This window comes from Caretta caretta, chromosome 10 (assembly GCF_965140235.1).
Source record: "Caretta caretta isolate rCarCar2 chromosome 10, rCarCar1.hap1, whole genome shotgun sequence".
NCBI lineage: Eukaryota > Metazoa > Chordata > Testudines > Cheloniidae > Caretta > Caretta caretta.
This window is the reverse complement of record NC_134215.1, coordinates 7,586,520-7,602,427: the sequence shown is the minus strand read 5'-3', so window position 1 is coordinate 7,602,427 and position 15,908 is coordinate 7,586,520. Positions and strand designations below refer to the sequence as shown.

Genomic DNA, 15,908 nt, shown 5'->3' with positions numbered 1-15,908 from the left:
CTCTTCCCCCGATATACATTGCAGTGTGGCTGCATTGCCAGTAAAAAACCGCGCCGCGCGGCTGATTCTTGTCTAATCTCTGTGACTGCAGCGCAGAGGCTCCGAAAGGGGGAAAAGATGCAAGCGGCGGTCCCCTGCCGGTCGTAGCGAGCCGAGGTGCAAGGCTACGTCGGGGATATACGATTCCAGGCAGCCCCCTCTGCTTCTGCAGGCAGCTTCCCTATCCCGGTCTATTCTGTCCGTCCCACCCACCGTTTTCCACAGCAAACAGCCCCGGGGGGTGAGCTGGGGGCAGCCACAGGCTGCCTCGCGTACGCTGCAGGAGCCTTTTACTAGAGAAAAAAAACCACGCTGGAATTGCTACCCCCCTTCTGTCTGCCACAGACCAGGGAGAACACACACCGGGGGGCGCAGCATTCGGGAGGCCTGGCGTTTGGGGAGAAGAAATGATCCCACTGTTGAGTCTGTAGCAAGGGCTTGTCCTTTTCCGTCTCACCCTCGAGAAAGTTTATGTCTGGTTTCGATAGAACTGCTGCGAGGAAAGAGACCCAGAAGAAAGTAAAGCCTTCCCCAGGCATGCCTGCCTTCTAGGGACTATTTATTTTTGCCATGTGCAGCCCTCTCCTAAGAGAGATCGATTGCAGGGTGGCAACCTAACTCTAGGGTTTTTGCACAGCTCTGCAGCATGATTTGCTGGTACAACTCCCCGCTCACAGACAGCTAGCAGGCTTAACAAGGAGGATAAAGAGGAGCTGCAGGACTCCAAATGCCTGGAAGAGGAGGATTAGGGACAGTGCCACCTAGCTGGCCCCCAATCTCAAAGAAATACCTGGTGTTATCACGAAGGGGAGTCTGAATTCATGGAGGCAACGGCCCAGGAAGACAGCACAATTAGCCTCCGCAAAGCTTGTCTGAGAGACTCTGCAGAAGTTAACGCTCAGATACACCTACCAGCGAGAACCCGTGGGAAGGAGAGTTGTTCTGAAGCAAGAGGTGGTGGTGAACAGGGAAAGCAGAACTCTCCTGAACAGGCCCAGGTCTGTGTTTCTGAGGTGTGGTTATCCTGGTGTAATCATCTAATAAGATTATATCAGGTCGGTGACAGAGAGCCCTGCCAATCTACTGATGTCCGCTTTATATCTGCAGATGCCTGTGGACTATGTTTGCAGATCGATCCAGATCCAAATTTTATATCTAGAGCCCTGCAAATCCACAGATACCTGCACATCTTGGTTGCAGATTGGATGCGGATACACATTTTGTATCTGTGCAGGGCTCTAGGCATTCACACCATGCCTTGCAGGAAGGTCTGGGGGTGGCAGAACTGGAAAGGTTTTTCATAGGCACGTGTCACAAGTCTCTGCCTATTTCAATGACTGGAATGAAATCAGGTAGTGTTTACTATTCTGTGACTTACCTCATTGCTGCTATTGGATATGGCTCACATAATCAGGCTGACCTTCCTGTACATAACAGATGCTTTCACCCAAAACCATGGCAAAGGAATTCAGAAGTATCTTTCAGGCAGGGCCATTGTTCCCAGTTATGAAACAAACCATCAGTCATTCAGTGAAAAGTGTCCAAGAACAGCCACCTGCCTCTGAAAGACGGGTAACTAGCTCGCATCCCTCCATGCACACTCACTCCCTGTTGGTAATGAGCAGCCAGGCTGGTGCTCCTAGCCCTCGAATACTGTCTAAAGCTAGCGGTAAACTAATGATATTAATGCGCAGAGATAGAAACTTGCAGGTGTGGGCCTGTCTCCAATCCAGACAGTATCTTTCAGTTAGTTCCATGTTTTAAACACAAGCAATACATGATGTACTCCTGCCAAAGAATGGATGTAGCTCACTGAAATGGATGTAGCTCACTGAATACCCTTTATTTCTACAGCACCTTTCAGCAGAGGCTTGACTCTGAAGCACAGAGCGGTTAGAGGATTTACCAAAGGTCCGTGGCAGAGATGAGAATAGAACCCAGGAGTTCCAATTCACCTCTCTGCTCTAAAGTCTAGACCACACTAATTCCTCTGCTTCAGCCCCTTGGGCAAAAAGCACAGTAGTGAGCATCACGTAATAGCTTTTCACTTCTCTGATGATCAAGGGTATGGAACCACTTCCATATGAGGAGAGGCTAAGAAAATGAGGGTTGTAAGCTTAGACGAGACAGTGAAGGGCGGTAGACGTGATGGAGGTCTGTAAAAGCATGAATGGTGTGGGGAAAAAAGTTATGTATCCTTTCCCACAATACAAAAAACAGTTGTCACCCAAGGAAATTAATAAGCAGCAGGTTTAATACAAACTAAAGTAAGTACTTTTCCACATACTTCACAACCTGTGGAACTCATTGCCATGGGATGTTGGGAAGGCCAAAACTAGATGAGTTTATGGCAAAGAGAAAAGGAGTACTTGTGGCACATTAGAGACTAACCAATTTATTTGAGCATAAGCCACAAGTACTCCTTTTCTTTTTGCGAATACAGACTAACACGGCTGTTACTCTGAAACCTGTCTTTATGGCAAAGGTCCATCGATGGGTACTTGCCAAGATAGTCAGCAATGCAACCCCATGCTTGGAGTGACCCTAAGCCTGACTACAGGAGGGGAAGACAGGGATGGAGTACTCCAAACTCTCTGTTCTGTACACTCCCCCTGAAGCTCTGGCGGTGGCCACTGTTGGATACAGGACACTGGGCCAGGTGGACCATTGTGCTGACCCAGTATGGCTGTTCTTATGCTCTCTTTCAGAGAATCTCTTACTGTTCCTGAAATGTATGTCGGGGGATGGTAAGAGCTTTTCAGGCTGATCTCTGACTTACACAGCACAGGGGAAAGATCTGGTGGTGTTAATAAGATCCAGGAGTTCTCTGCCTTAAAAAAAGATGGTCATGAACATTTACTGGTCCACACACAAAATATACAGTGGTTCTCCACCATGAGGAATTGCAATGAAAAGTATTTATTTTTTCCTGCCCCTCAGAAAGCTCCCTGCTCTGCAGAAGCAGAGTCTTGCAGGGCTCAGCCCCTTCTAATGCGGATGCGGCCTATTGCATGGTTATTTAGACCCACACAAGCTTTGTGAGGGTCCAGGGTAAAACATTACCAGCTCAGGCGGAGAAGAAGGGGTTAAACGAGGAGGGGACAGGTTTCAGGCGCCCAATGGGCTACAAGCAGGGGTGGGACTCCCCAGCTATAGTTTGGTTGAGAAGCAGGGAAACCCCGCCTGTAGCACCAGTGGGAAGCAGCCAATGGGCGAGCCCGGCCCGAGTGGGGTGATTTTGCCTCACAGCTCCGGTCGGGCTGCGATTACATCATGCCAATCCCCCGGGGGCTGGAGCAGCGGGTGCAGCACGTGGCTCAGGGTCACCCTCCCTGTTCCTGAGTGGGCTGGCTGGGGAAACAAGCCAGCCCAGGGCCCAGCTGGTCAGGCCTGCGCTTGCTCTGACAGGGTTAGAGAAGCCACTTTGAGGGGCATCAAGGGCTGACCCCCCCCCCCCCCCAAGCCAGGCACTGGGGGGGCAGGATGTGAGAGCAAACACCAGGGGCCAGATGTCAGTCCCGCGGCTTAATGCACAACCCAAAGGCGCTCAGATGCTGCAGGGCTGAGCGCGGTATGAGACGCTATGTAGAACAGGAGGACTTGTGGCACCGTAGGGACTGACCAATTTATTTGAGCACGAGCTTTCGTGAGCTACAGCTCACTTCATGGGATGCATGCCGTGGAAAATACAGGGGGGAGATTTTATATACACAGAGAACATGAAACAATGGGTGTCACACCATACACACTGTAACCAGAGCGATCAGGTAAGGTGAGCTATTACCAGCAGGAGAGAAAAAACAACACCAACCTTTTGTCGTGATAATCGAGGTGGGCCATTTCCAGCAGTTGACAAGAACGTCTGAGGAACAGCGGGGGTGGGGGTGGGGGAATAAACATGGGGAAATAGTTTTACTTTGTGTAATGACCCATCCACTCCCAGGCTTTATTCAAGCCTAAGTTAATGGTGTCCAGTTTGCAAATTAATTCCAATTCAGCAGTCTCTTCTTGGAGTCTGTTTTTTGAAGTTTTTTTGTTGAAGAATTGCCACTTTTAGGTCTGTAATTGAGTGACCAGAGAGATTGACGTGTTCTCCGACTGGTTTTTGAATGTTATAATTCTTGATGTCTGATTTGTGTCCATTTATTCTTTTACATAGACACTGTCCAGTTTGACCAACGTACATGGCAGAAGGGTACTGCTGGCACATGATGGCATATATCACATTGGCAGATGTGCAGGTGAACAAGCCTCTGATAGTGTGGCTGATGCGATTAGGCCCTATGATGGTGTCCCCTGAATAGATACGTGGACAGTTGGCAACGGAATTTGTTGCAAGGATAGGTTCCTGGGTTAGTGTTTTTGTTGTGTGGTTGCTGGTGAGTGTTTGCTTCAGGTTGGGGGGCGGTCTGTAAGCAAGGACTGGCCTGTCTCCCAAGATCTGTATGAGTGATGGGTCGTCCTTCAGGATAGGTTGTAGATCCTTGATGATGCGTTGGAGAGGTTTTAGTTGGGGGCTGAAGGTGATGGCTAGTGGCATTCTGTTGTTTTCTTTGTTGGGCCTGTCCTGTAGTAGGTAACTTCTGGGTACTCTTCTGGCCTGGAGCAGACCCTGCTATTCCTGTTCTGGGCCCCCATACAGCTCCTCAATATACAGCATCCCTATGCTGCAGGCCTGAACTCCCTAGAGGGCTTTGCTAATGCACCTCAGTCCTGATCTACAGTATCCCTTGTTAGAACAGCCTTGGTGCCTTTTCTTTTACAGGAGAATGTACACAATCAAAATATGTAGTGCAAACTGACTCAGTCGCCATGGGTACTCCCAACTCCCTCCTCCCTCCCACCATGCATCCCACTGTGGGCCTCTCCTGAGCAGTGACTATCAAGCATGCTTGACTTTGCCAGGCAGTCAGATGGGGATAGGATGGCACCCCTCATGGCCATCTGTAATACACATAGGGATTCGAACCCAGGTCTTCAGAACGAAGGCCTGTTAGACCCCTGTACTTCCTACAGGGCTGTATTCTCCACCCAGGCATAGCGTCCTGCTGACGTTTGTTTTGCATTCTAAAACGCGCTACCGCAAGTCCAACATTTGTTGTTTGGGGAATTTACAACTTCGTGCCTTTCATGCCATTTCTGCTCTGTCAGGCCAACAGTAGCTGTGCCCCTTTGTCCTGAATAGAGCTGGACACTACACCTCCTGCCAGAGCGTTTGACACACAAAGAGTCAGGCACATGATCTGACTAACAGTAAACAAACCAGTGCAATGTTTGGAAAGGTGATGGGACCAACTGTGGATTGGCTGTGTAGGGCACATCATCTCTAAACACCTTTCTGGCAGTAGAATGGAGGAGTTTGAAACAACCATTGAAATTTCAGTTCTTTAGTAGGGACAAGCTTACTGTCAAAGGCGTCAGTTATTAGCACCACTCACCTACTCTTGATCTAACTAGTGGAGGATGTGGGTTAAAAATCAGCCCTGACCTTCACTTCAGCTTTATTTGCGGTATCTCAAAGTTTGCCTGTTTCACTTTAATTCAGCTGCTTTGAAAGCCAACCTGCAGCTATTATGAGGGGAAATGCTTAATTCTCAGAACAGGTCAAGTTAGCAACTGCTATACTTTTTTTAAAAACAATTTTAAACAGGTGGTTTTTAAACTACTCACTCCTATTTTTACTTTCCTCTTGGGAACTAGACAGCACACTCTCTTTCCCTGCCTGTTTGCATTTGGAAAACGTATTTCATGGCATTTCTAGTGCTACACTAGCAAAGTAATTACTCTTCCATTTACTCCTGTGCCGAGTATGCTGTCAACCACCACAGGAGGGGACAAGTGGATGCAGCTCTAGGGAGCCAGCTTTTTCAGCAGTTTACTGATCCTGCACAGCCAGCAGGGGAAGTGCCCAGAATAGGTGTCTGATAGCATTTGCATTGTGAGTTCTGGGGTGCCAAGGTAGAAGACTCATTATAAGAAGGGGTCTACCTAGAATCCACGGCACCCAAAAGGAACCAGATGGATGAGGGATTAATAATGCCCTCTTGCTACTAGGTCACCAAATCAGATTGTCAATGAGTGATCATCTGAGGACCATTCAGTGGTCCCTATGAAATGAGTGTGTTGTTTGGAACTAGGTGGACAGGCGTCACCAACACAACCGGCACCAATTTGCAGTCAGTTTCAGATGCCAAGGATGTGTGGATTTCAATCTCCATTCTACTCATGCTCTCCTATAGGTCAGGGTTGGGGCTGGGCAGCGAGGAGAAGCCTGCATTGCTGTCGTCCATATTATACCAGTTCTGTGGACAGGGACCTTTGGTTTCCAGGTTGTCAATCCAACACCACCCCACAGGAACTAGATCCACCTCAACACAAAGGCAGAGAACATCTCCCACCAGTGGACAATTTTAAAAGTGGGTCAAGGCTGAGACTTAGTGCTCAAGATACCTGAAAGACAGCTTTGTATAACGAGCATCATGTGAAAGGAACACTGGAAATATGTTGAGTCTTGGTGGGCTGATGAGCAACTCAAGGTAGCTATGGACAAAAATAAATGTATCAGCGGTCTGGTTAGGAAAAGCAGGAGGCAAGGAAAGCAAGACACCAGGTGTATCTAAGACAGACTCAAAGCCATCACGGTGCAGTTCACACTAGTAGTGCTTTTATTGGAGTATTGCACATGCAAGAGCCAAACTAGAGAGATGATTTCTGTAAGTTAATTGATGGTAGTAGATTAATACACTTGGATCATCCTTACATAAACGCACTGGCTTTCTACAGAAAGACAGCAACACATTTAGTGTGTGTTTCTTCTGTTTTTACATAGTCAATATTTTTAAACAGTTAAGTCCCCTTTCCCTACCCCCTCCCCCAAACAAAAAAATACCCAATATCTTCAGTAAATAAATATTATCCACTTTTATCTGGAAAGCCTACAGCTTTAATATACAGAGAGATGCTATTACACAGGTTACATTTGTAGTGTTAATGGTAGCTCATAACAACATTACAGAATGAGGAAGAACTCACACTTATAAAAACAAAGAGCGGGGGAGGAGGGGTGCATTTGGCATATGCTTGCCACTGACTAGGTGGAGACAGAAGGAGGGAGCAATGGGTGGGTAAATCACCAGTTGGGACCAAAGCCAGCTCGCAGTCAAACGGAGCCTTGCACTTAGCCCAGATGGATAGGGCAATTGCTGCAGCTGCTTGTGTGAGGCAGGGATGAGAGTGGAAAGGTTTTTAAGTCCCATATCAAAGGGCATGTTGTGATCTGGACAACCCGCTATGTGTGGGAAGTTGTGAATGGTGAACACGGGGGCAAACTGATTCTACAGGGGTCAGTTAGAAAGGGACAGGAGAGGGTTATTAAGTGGATGGTAGCAGCACCGGAGTGCTCATAAATGCATGCAGGAAGGGGTTTTCTGCCAGCGTTCTTCTACTGGGCCAGTCAGACAAAGGCAGTGGGAAGATGCCAACAGGATGCCTATGGCAGTTGAAGGGTTACCTGCAAGTAGAATATGATTTACCCACCAATTGCTTCTTCATTATTTCCATGAAAAAAAACTGTCCTGAGTTTTGTTTTTCCCCCCAGGGCAGCCTCCTCAAGCCTTGGGGTTGGTACTGAGGAGGTACACAAATACAGACCAAGCTCGATCAGCTCAGCCCAGGGACGGAGCCAACCAGCGTCACCCTGCCCCACAGCACATCCCAGCAACACAGGAGGCCCGAGAATTTACAAGGCCAAAAAAAAAAAAAAAAAAAAGGACAGAAAATGGTATGAGAGCAAATCTGCTCCCATCTTCCACCACCATATGTACCATCCTAACTGATGGAAACGGAAGAGTAGCGAATGGGAAGCAGCAGATACAGGTCACATTGTCTGGGGCTTTCAAAGGAGTCGAGGAGGTGCACAACTCCCATTAAAATCCAAGCGAAGTTGGGTAATTAACTCCCTCTGGGCATTTGGAAGCCCCAGTATAGATCTACGGCTACACCACTGGAGGAAACCAAGTCTCTTCACTGGGTCTGGCTGGGTAAAGGCCTCCATTTAAGGTGGAAACAGCTAGTTTCATTCCTTAAAATCTCCCTCTGCCTGGAAGTGTAAAAACAAACCTGAAATGCTGGTACCCGAGCTGATTTGGTCAATGTAATTTGGGGGACAGGGTTAGTAAAGTTGGCAGGAGAAAGGGACATTGGAGGCTACATGATGGTCCAACTCGGACCACTTAGCATACATATGCTCTGCCCTTTAAGAGAGGCCACGCTAAGTTTTTATGAGCTCTTTTTCTCCCTTGAACCTTGCATACGTGTTAAATATCCCAAAAGTCTGTACAGCACATTGTTATCTATTACACTCGCCAAGATGCACCTGAAATCTACACACAACATTTAAAACCAAAACCCAAAAGAGGTATATTTCAATAGAAAATTCATTTTTTACATCCCAGCACACAAGAAGTTGACAGAAGATGTTAAACACATTGGAAAGCATATCTTGACAAAATAAATACTAGAACCTAGAATAAAGTATCATTAGAACTTGCAGCGGATCCCAACGTTAATTTAGTGTCACTGAGTATGTAGCGGTGATATTTAAGCACGATGAGAAAGGCTTTCTGCTGAGCCATGTTGCTCTCCTCTGACACATCCTTCCCCTTCACCCACGAATACCAGAGCTGTCTCAGTTCTCTCCTCACTCGTGTAGAGGAAGCAGTTACAATAAAGGGGTGGAAGAGTAATTGAGGTAACCATCTTCCAAGGACAAATGGAACAAGCCATTCCTTTCCTCAAAGTGATTCAACTGCTCCCATTCTTGCAAATCATAAGGAACAGAGCGGAGAAGATGGGAGATCCTGTTGCAGGACAGTAGAAAACTCCAGCAGTAGCTCCGACGTTTACAGCGGAGGCCACGGGCTAACGTTCTGGGCTCTCGCAGCTCCTTTTGACTTCTACAGCCCTCATGAGTGCTCAGCACGCTGAGCTGGGCCCCAGTGTTTTAGGCTCCAGATCTGACCTGCCTGGATAGCAGGGCTCCTTAGGGGGTGGGGGGTGAATGTGCACAAGGGAACTGGTGGTTCTTAAATAAATAATCTATCAAAGGTCCGACCAGAAGCAAGACTGAGCAGGACGACAAGTTAACGGAACTCACTAGCCGCAATCTCCTCTAGCATGTGCGCTCATTTCTCCCAAGGTGGGGTGTTTTCCTAGCTAATGTCTAGCCCGCTCCATTAGCTAACGGACGTTCGCTTACAATACCTGCTACCCTTTGAAACCAATGTCATGTCTGCCTCCCTGATCATACCAGATGGTAAAGGGGAATGCACAGAGACTGAGGTTCGTAAGGTTAGAAGCACAGCTCAGAGACCCTTTGAAAATCAGCAACCAGCAGCATATTTCCACTCAGCCTCACTGGTTTCGTTCCATTTTATTTTTTCCCCTATCAGAGACTGCAGTCAGCCAAGTAGCAGCTCTACAAGATCTTGCCCAAGGGACCAGTCTCTTTCCCAGGAAGCAACTCTAGTTTATGCATGGTAGAGAGGAGAGGGGGTTTAACCCCTTCTTTCCCTGCAGGTCAGGGACAACTACAGGCAGATTACCTGTCTTTCTCTAGGGGAAGAGGACTCCACAGGAGATCTCCAATGGCAATATCACATGATGCCAAGCTTGTCTCCAAGCCCCACAGTGATCCCATCCCATTGGTCCTCCCCTCCTCAGGTAACTCAAGTTCTGTATAAGACCCAGATTTCTACCTGAGCACAGCACATCTAGCCCTCACAGCTGCCCCCAGGCCACAGAATTTAAGCTGGGGGTGGGGTGGCAGAGAAGAGGCAAAGGGTGGTTTCATTCCCCCTGCTTCAATCAAGCCATCTCCATGTCCTGGCACCAGCTTTGAATCCACTCGCAGGCAGGCAGTACATTCTCCACAGCACAGGGCTGGCTGAGAACAGGCACATCCAAGCAGGGAAGGAACATTAGACCAGTGCAGGGGTTTGGAAGGACAATCTCAGCCCCTAAACGAAGAGGAATGAACCAAGGGTGAGTGAAGCAATGGAAGGAGAGGGGCAGAGAGAAAAAGGGGGAGTGGAAGAGAGGGCTGCCTGGGGCAAGGGAGGGCCGAGGCGGCAGCTGGAGAATGAAAGGGCAGGAAACCACGCATGTTTGGATGACTGGAGATCATACCGCACACTCCCCCAAAGTCTTCGAGCAAGCTGGTATAGTCCTTCTCGGCAGCCTATTCACCAATCACATGTTGCCTGGCCTTCTATCCAACAAGACTTACAAGTCACATTCCTTCAGCTGCCATCACTGACAACCCCGCTCTCAATCCCCTCACCCGCCCCCCGCAACAATTCTCTTGCAACTTCCTGCTTTGCTCCTCTTCCAAGACTCACTGTTGAACAGCCCCGTCCCCAGCTGGCCTGTTTCAGAGATCCTAACAAACGCAGGCTGAGATGGCACTTCCCCCTCCCCTCTATAACTGATGCTCTAAGGTCCCGAGGTCTGCCCCTAGTGGCAAGCTACATTTGTTTAGAGTCAACATGGACAATTCTGCTTCGGGGTTGTCTCTCTAAGACTAACACGCTGCAGTGGGCCATTAGGGGACGGACCACGCTATATCACGGCCTAGCCAAACCCTGAAGTACCCTACACATGCAGGCTAATGGAGACTGACCAGAAGAAAACCAATTCAGATAAACGTTCAGGGAGCTGGCACAGGGGAGAGAAGTTTTATTGGTCTAAAGCTGGTGAAAGTGGTGCTCACATAGCAGTACGCAGGGAAGTCATGCCATGCGGAATCAAAATGAAGCAGTTCACCGCCTAAAAATTCTCATGCCCTCAGGAACGACGACTAGTGAGTTGGGAGAAACAGCGTTCTAGAAACAGCACTTCTGTTACCTCGGCTGTGAAGTGTATGGACTCTCACCTCTATTGTTCCATCTTGCTCCACTGGCTTGCTACCCGGGAATCTGTCCAGGGTATGAGAGAGGGGGCGGGCGTGAGGGAGAGCAGCTTAGGACTATACTGGAAATGCCGGTCCCTGGGCTGCCAGTGCTTCAGGAGGACAGCATTGTTAGTTTATTCCTCTGACAAGCAAAGGGAACAGAATCCAAGCATACAGGCAAAAGGGGTGGGGGCACTCGCCTCTTAGCACTAGGTGGTTGTAAGGAGGCAGAGACTGCAAAGGGCACTCCACATCTATTTCACATGACATACAATACGACCGCAGCCAGCCAGTGTTTGAGCCCAAACCTTCCAGCAGGAAAATAAAGAGCTGCATCTCCACAGCCTAAGTGCCGGTTAAAATCTTTCCCCCCGTATCCATTTGCCTAGGAAGTCTCCTACAAGCAATCACAGCTCTGGCCCCTTTTTCTGATGACCTACCTCTTAACAACATTTCTGTTTTTACCCCTCCAGTGCTAGAGGGCATACCAGGGACATTCAGCAAACATGCCCCTCCAGTGTGGCCAGTCTCACCCATTACGTTTTTCAGTCCCATCCATTCTCATGGATGTCATTCAAACAGTTGAGGAGATGAAGGCAGAGCCTGCTTAGCATCAGAGCTAATGACTGGAGAAGTATTCTCAAGCTAGGGAGAAATGTAACCGGTTTAAAAAGGCACACATTCTAGACAAAACACTATAGGGGAAAAGCTCCCTCAGTGAGTGAAATACTTCATATGATCTCTAGTGTTACAATAGCCATTTATCCCAGCATTCTCCTATTCACGGCACTGCTGGACAAAACTAACAAATTGCTTTCAAATCAGAGCAAGCTTAGGTCAACTCAGAGAAAAAAAATCCCATGAGACTACACACTGGAAGCACCACAGAGTAGAGAACAGCAACTGCCATGTGGTACTAGGGGATGGGGGGAGGGGAGGAGGAGAATTTTAACTTGTGAAGTACATGTTGAAAGGGAAAAGCTGTTGTTCTTTGCTGTCTAAACCTATTAGAAGCGGATACCTTGACATCTGTATCTAAAATTAAAATACATCTCCATTCCATTTCAGGCAATTACATGCAGATTGACACTCAGACCAGCCTATTCGGAAGCACCTACCCGCAGAAGGGGATGGTCCCTATGTAAATCAAAGGCAAGGCCGCTCTCACTACACTTTCAGATCAACAAGGTAAAGAAATACTCATGCGTTTTTAAAGGAGTTTTCGGCATTAAGAGCTGCTCTTATGCAGCTTGGATGGGAATGGGGGTGGGGGAAGGTTAAGCTAGTGCTGGAGAACTGTGGTCTGGTAGGAGCAGAGCTGGCCTTTAATACAAAAGTCAGCTGGGGGGTGGGGGGGGGAGAGAGTGTTTTAGAGATAAGCAAGAGAAGCAGTTGATGAAACCAGGATGGCAAGGGGGTCATGGTTAGCCAAGAACTGTGAAAGGACAATGTGGCTGTACAGAGACATTCTTCTGCAGAGCACGGAGAAGGTAGCCAAGAGCGATCTTTACAGTGCGAAGAGGGCATCCTCTGAGCGTTCCTGCTTCTTCCTGCCTGAAGGATTCGTAGGAGGAGTGGGGGCCTCCAGCGGAGGAGAAGGTAAATTTGGGAGTGTCTCGGCAGCTTTGGCTCGTTCTTCTAAAAATTTGTCGAACTCTGCAACGCAAAAAACATTGAGAAGAATCAGAGTTAGGGTCGAACCAGGGATCGTCCTCTGCACGAATCTAACAGTGCGTTGACTGTTCTCTGGGCGTGCACAGGACCGGCGGAGCATATGCAGTATCACTGAAAGCTTCCTCATGCTGCCCCCTGCCCCAGTGTGTTCCATCCGTGACCCCGCAAGGGATAAGAGTTGTCTCCATGGGCCATCAAAACCTCTTACCCCTTTGCTGAGCTTGCCAACAAGGTGAGCAGCTAGTCCAGTTCCCAGAGCACAGGTATCCACACCAGAGAATTCACTACCAGACCTAGCACAGAGACCCAAACTCATTTCACACAAGGCCCCCGGTACAGCTATCTGACGGTAATAACTTACGGTCAAATCCAACCTGGGATAGATTTGAACCGCTGACAAAAGTGAAAGGCTCTCTACCAGTGGGTCTCAATTTTTGCCACTTTGGAACGACCTCCTCCCACCTTGCTACATGGGAGGGGGAATGCTGTCAATATGGGGTTACGAGTCCTAGGTTGAGAACCCATGCTCTGTCCCCACTGTCAATCCCTTGGGCCAACCGTTCATAGACACAAGCCACATGCACAAATATGACTTCCTCACGAGGGTACAGAGGGCCTAAGAAAGAAGCATCACAGTAATACAGTTTAGTCAGCCGAGTGGATCAACACTCAAATGCCAGTCAAGGGTGCGATCCCGAACATAGGGAGAAATACCATCAAGTGCTATTCTGGTGGGTGGGGAAAGGAGGAGGAAATGACCATTCCCCACACTCCAATGGATGGTATCTGAGTCATACCTTTCAATATTTTCTAGGTTCCCGCACCATTCTCATGGTGTTTGGAATCCCTTAAGTGAGCTTTGCTCTCTCTCACACTCATACTAAGCAAAGCGCATAGGCACACTATGTGCCAGGATTGGTTTCTGAGCAACACGTATGGGCATGTTGGGCAGGAACAAAGTCTGGGAACACACAGTACAAGTGGGGCATGTCCAGGGAAAGTGAAAAATCACAGCGAGGGGGAAAAAAAGAGTTGAAACTTGGAGCGCATTTTCTTGGGCTTGTTTTTTTCTGAGCACTATATAATGCATAGCTCGTTACAGCTCTATGACATGCCGGGGCATGTTTCGTTGACCCCTCAACCTATACGTTAACTGTGGTGTCTCGTTAAAGTTCAGAAATCAGATGCACTGTTTACATCAGGATTAACACCCTGAAAGCATGGCATCTACCCACACAGAGCCAATAGAATATGCCCCAACATGTCTTACTGCTAGGATATGGCTACTGCGTTGGTTTTTGTTTTTTTTTAAATTAAAAGATAGCTCTCTTGTCTGCTGTCTGTCTGCCTGCCTTCTCCTGCTCCTCGAAGCCAGCGCGGCTGCTTTTGCAGAATTATTTTTTCTGTTAATGAGGCTAAAATAGGAGCTTTCTGTGTTCATGATTTAACCCTTTTAAACAGCTCATTTTAAGATGCTCACTTGGGATGTTAACACAGCTCTTGATTAATGTGTTTTTCTAAAAGTAACTAATAAAAGCTGCTCAAGGTGCCTGATCACTCCTGCTAGAGGCAGGAAGGATAAATATACAAGGTTACGCCCATCTGCCAGGGAAGTGCCACATGGCAGCTAGGTCAGCAGAAGGGAGATTGGAACTAAAAGGGGAAAGTGGTGAGATGAAAAGGAAGAGAAAACTCAGTTTCTTCCACCAGGAGGCAGGGTGGGCGAGAGAAAAGAGTCCTGGAGACTGGGAATAGAAACATCCCATCCTGAAATAAACAGAGGACAATCATTTCTAAGTGCTTAGAGAGTTCACTGGCTCGTATGTTGCTACAGAGGCACTACACAAATACAGTGAAGATGAAGTGAAGCACAGAACCCTACCAGGGTAACCAGCACAAACAAGTGGGTTTTTTGAAGATCCCTCCTGAAATTCTCCACCACTTCCCATTTCAGTGAAGATGCTCCAGAAGGATACACTATGGAGCATCAGCTACCAAGAGTTTGGTGGATCGGAAGAGGATCTCTGCTGGGTGACTGTATCAGAAGAGAGCAATATGGATATTCTACTCTAAGGCACTGGACTGAGACAGCTCTGAAAGCCAGGGACTTCTCTGCTTACCTTCACTTGTCACGCCTTCTTCCAGTTCTTCTCCTTTCTGCAGTTGGAACAAAGAAACAAGTATGAACACGTACTTCACTTCTCTTTCAGTTTCAGCCTAAGCATGTTTACAAGTAACCCATACCATTCACTGCCTCTGCCCCTTTGCTTAACCACAGTTACTATTTGAGCAAGATGACCTAGATGAGTCACATCGTGCTCATGACAGGAGGCAGACGAACGACCCAGTATTTCTCTGTGTTGCAGAACAAGAGAAATAGTCCAAATGATGGTGCTATTGATTATTGGCGACATCCATTATCAGTGCACTCCCCATTAGACCTGAGTGACAGTCAGGTAATCTCCATCTTCTCCAGTTCCAAGACAGCAGACCTTTTCTTATCAAGAGAAGTCATAACCTGATACAAAACTGAATAGCTAAAGGAGATGCCACCTCATCTCTTTACAATTCCTTTAGGACATTATGGCTGTGGCTTTCGTTAATAGTGCATCTTATTTAAAAGCTTAATCAAATGATATAGAAACCCCCAATGAAATGTTTAGTGACTGTATTTTTCCTGAATAAAATGGATGGTTCATTTTGGATTCAGAATTCATGATTGAGAAGAAAAAAAATAAAGCTGATTGTAAAGCAGGTGATGCCATGAATGTAGACAAGAATAAGATGGGTAGGCTGAAATAAAGTGATAGGAAGCTAGTGTGTTGTCCAGGAGAAGTAGCAAAGGTTAACATGCCACAATTTTAGTACATTTTTACCTTCAGACATCTAGCATGTGTTTCACCAGGATTTGAGAATTCACAATTATTAAATAAGGAAACTGTAATAAATCCCAACTTAGGTGGCATAATTTTCAAATAATTACCACATGAAAAAAAATGACACTGTCAAGTATTTTAAACCCCCCAAAATCTAGTCTCCTTTGGAAGTGAGGAGTAACTTCTCTGCCTCACTTTCCCCATCTGTAAAACGGGAATACCACCTGCCTTACCAGGGTTTTGGGAAGATTAACACTTTGAAGATTAAGCATCATGTAAGGTGTAAACATCATTCTATTGTACAGAAGTTTTTTTTAATGAGCACATAGCCAGGGCTTAGTGTATAATGCTATAGCTTGCTCTACCGTGTC

The 15,908-nt window shown here is 47.4% G+C and overlaps 1 protein-coding gene and 1 long non-coding RNA gene across 7 annotated transcripts in view; one reads left to right on the top strand and one right to left on the bottom strand.

Moving 5' to 3' along the window:
* Nucleotides 1-521: 521 nt before the first annotated feature.
* On the top strand, nt 522-15,486 carry LOC125644159 (uncharacterized). 2 transcript variants are annotated; one of them, XR_007358915.2, is made up of 4 exons: nt 522-3,806; nt 12,056-12,175; nt 12,466-12,586; nt 14,496-14,593. It is a non-coding gene; the product is annotated as an uncharacterized LOC125644159 (long non-coding RNA). The 2 variants fall into 2 exon arrangements; XR_007358914.2 differs by lacking the exon at nt 14,496-14,593 and adding an exon at nt 14,616-15,486 and having other exon boundaries at nt 523-3,806.
* TOM1L2 (target of myb1 like 2 membrane trafficking protein) overlaps nt 6,682-15,908 on the bottom strand; it is a 67,209-nt gene continuing 57,982 nt past the window's right edge. For all 5 annotated transcript variants that reach the window (XM_048867683.2, XM_048867684.2, XM_048867685.2 and 2 more), the window contains 2 exons: nt 14,782-14,818; nt 6,682-12,643 (listed from right to left, as the gene is read on the bottom strand). In XM_048867683.2, the coding sequence (XP_048723640.1) occupies nt 12,495-12,643; nt 14,782-14,818 (186 nt within the window). In that variant the 3' untranslated portion in view covers nt 6,682-12,494. The remainder of the gene's footprint in view (nt 12,644-14,781; nt 14,819-15,908) is intronic.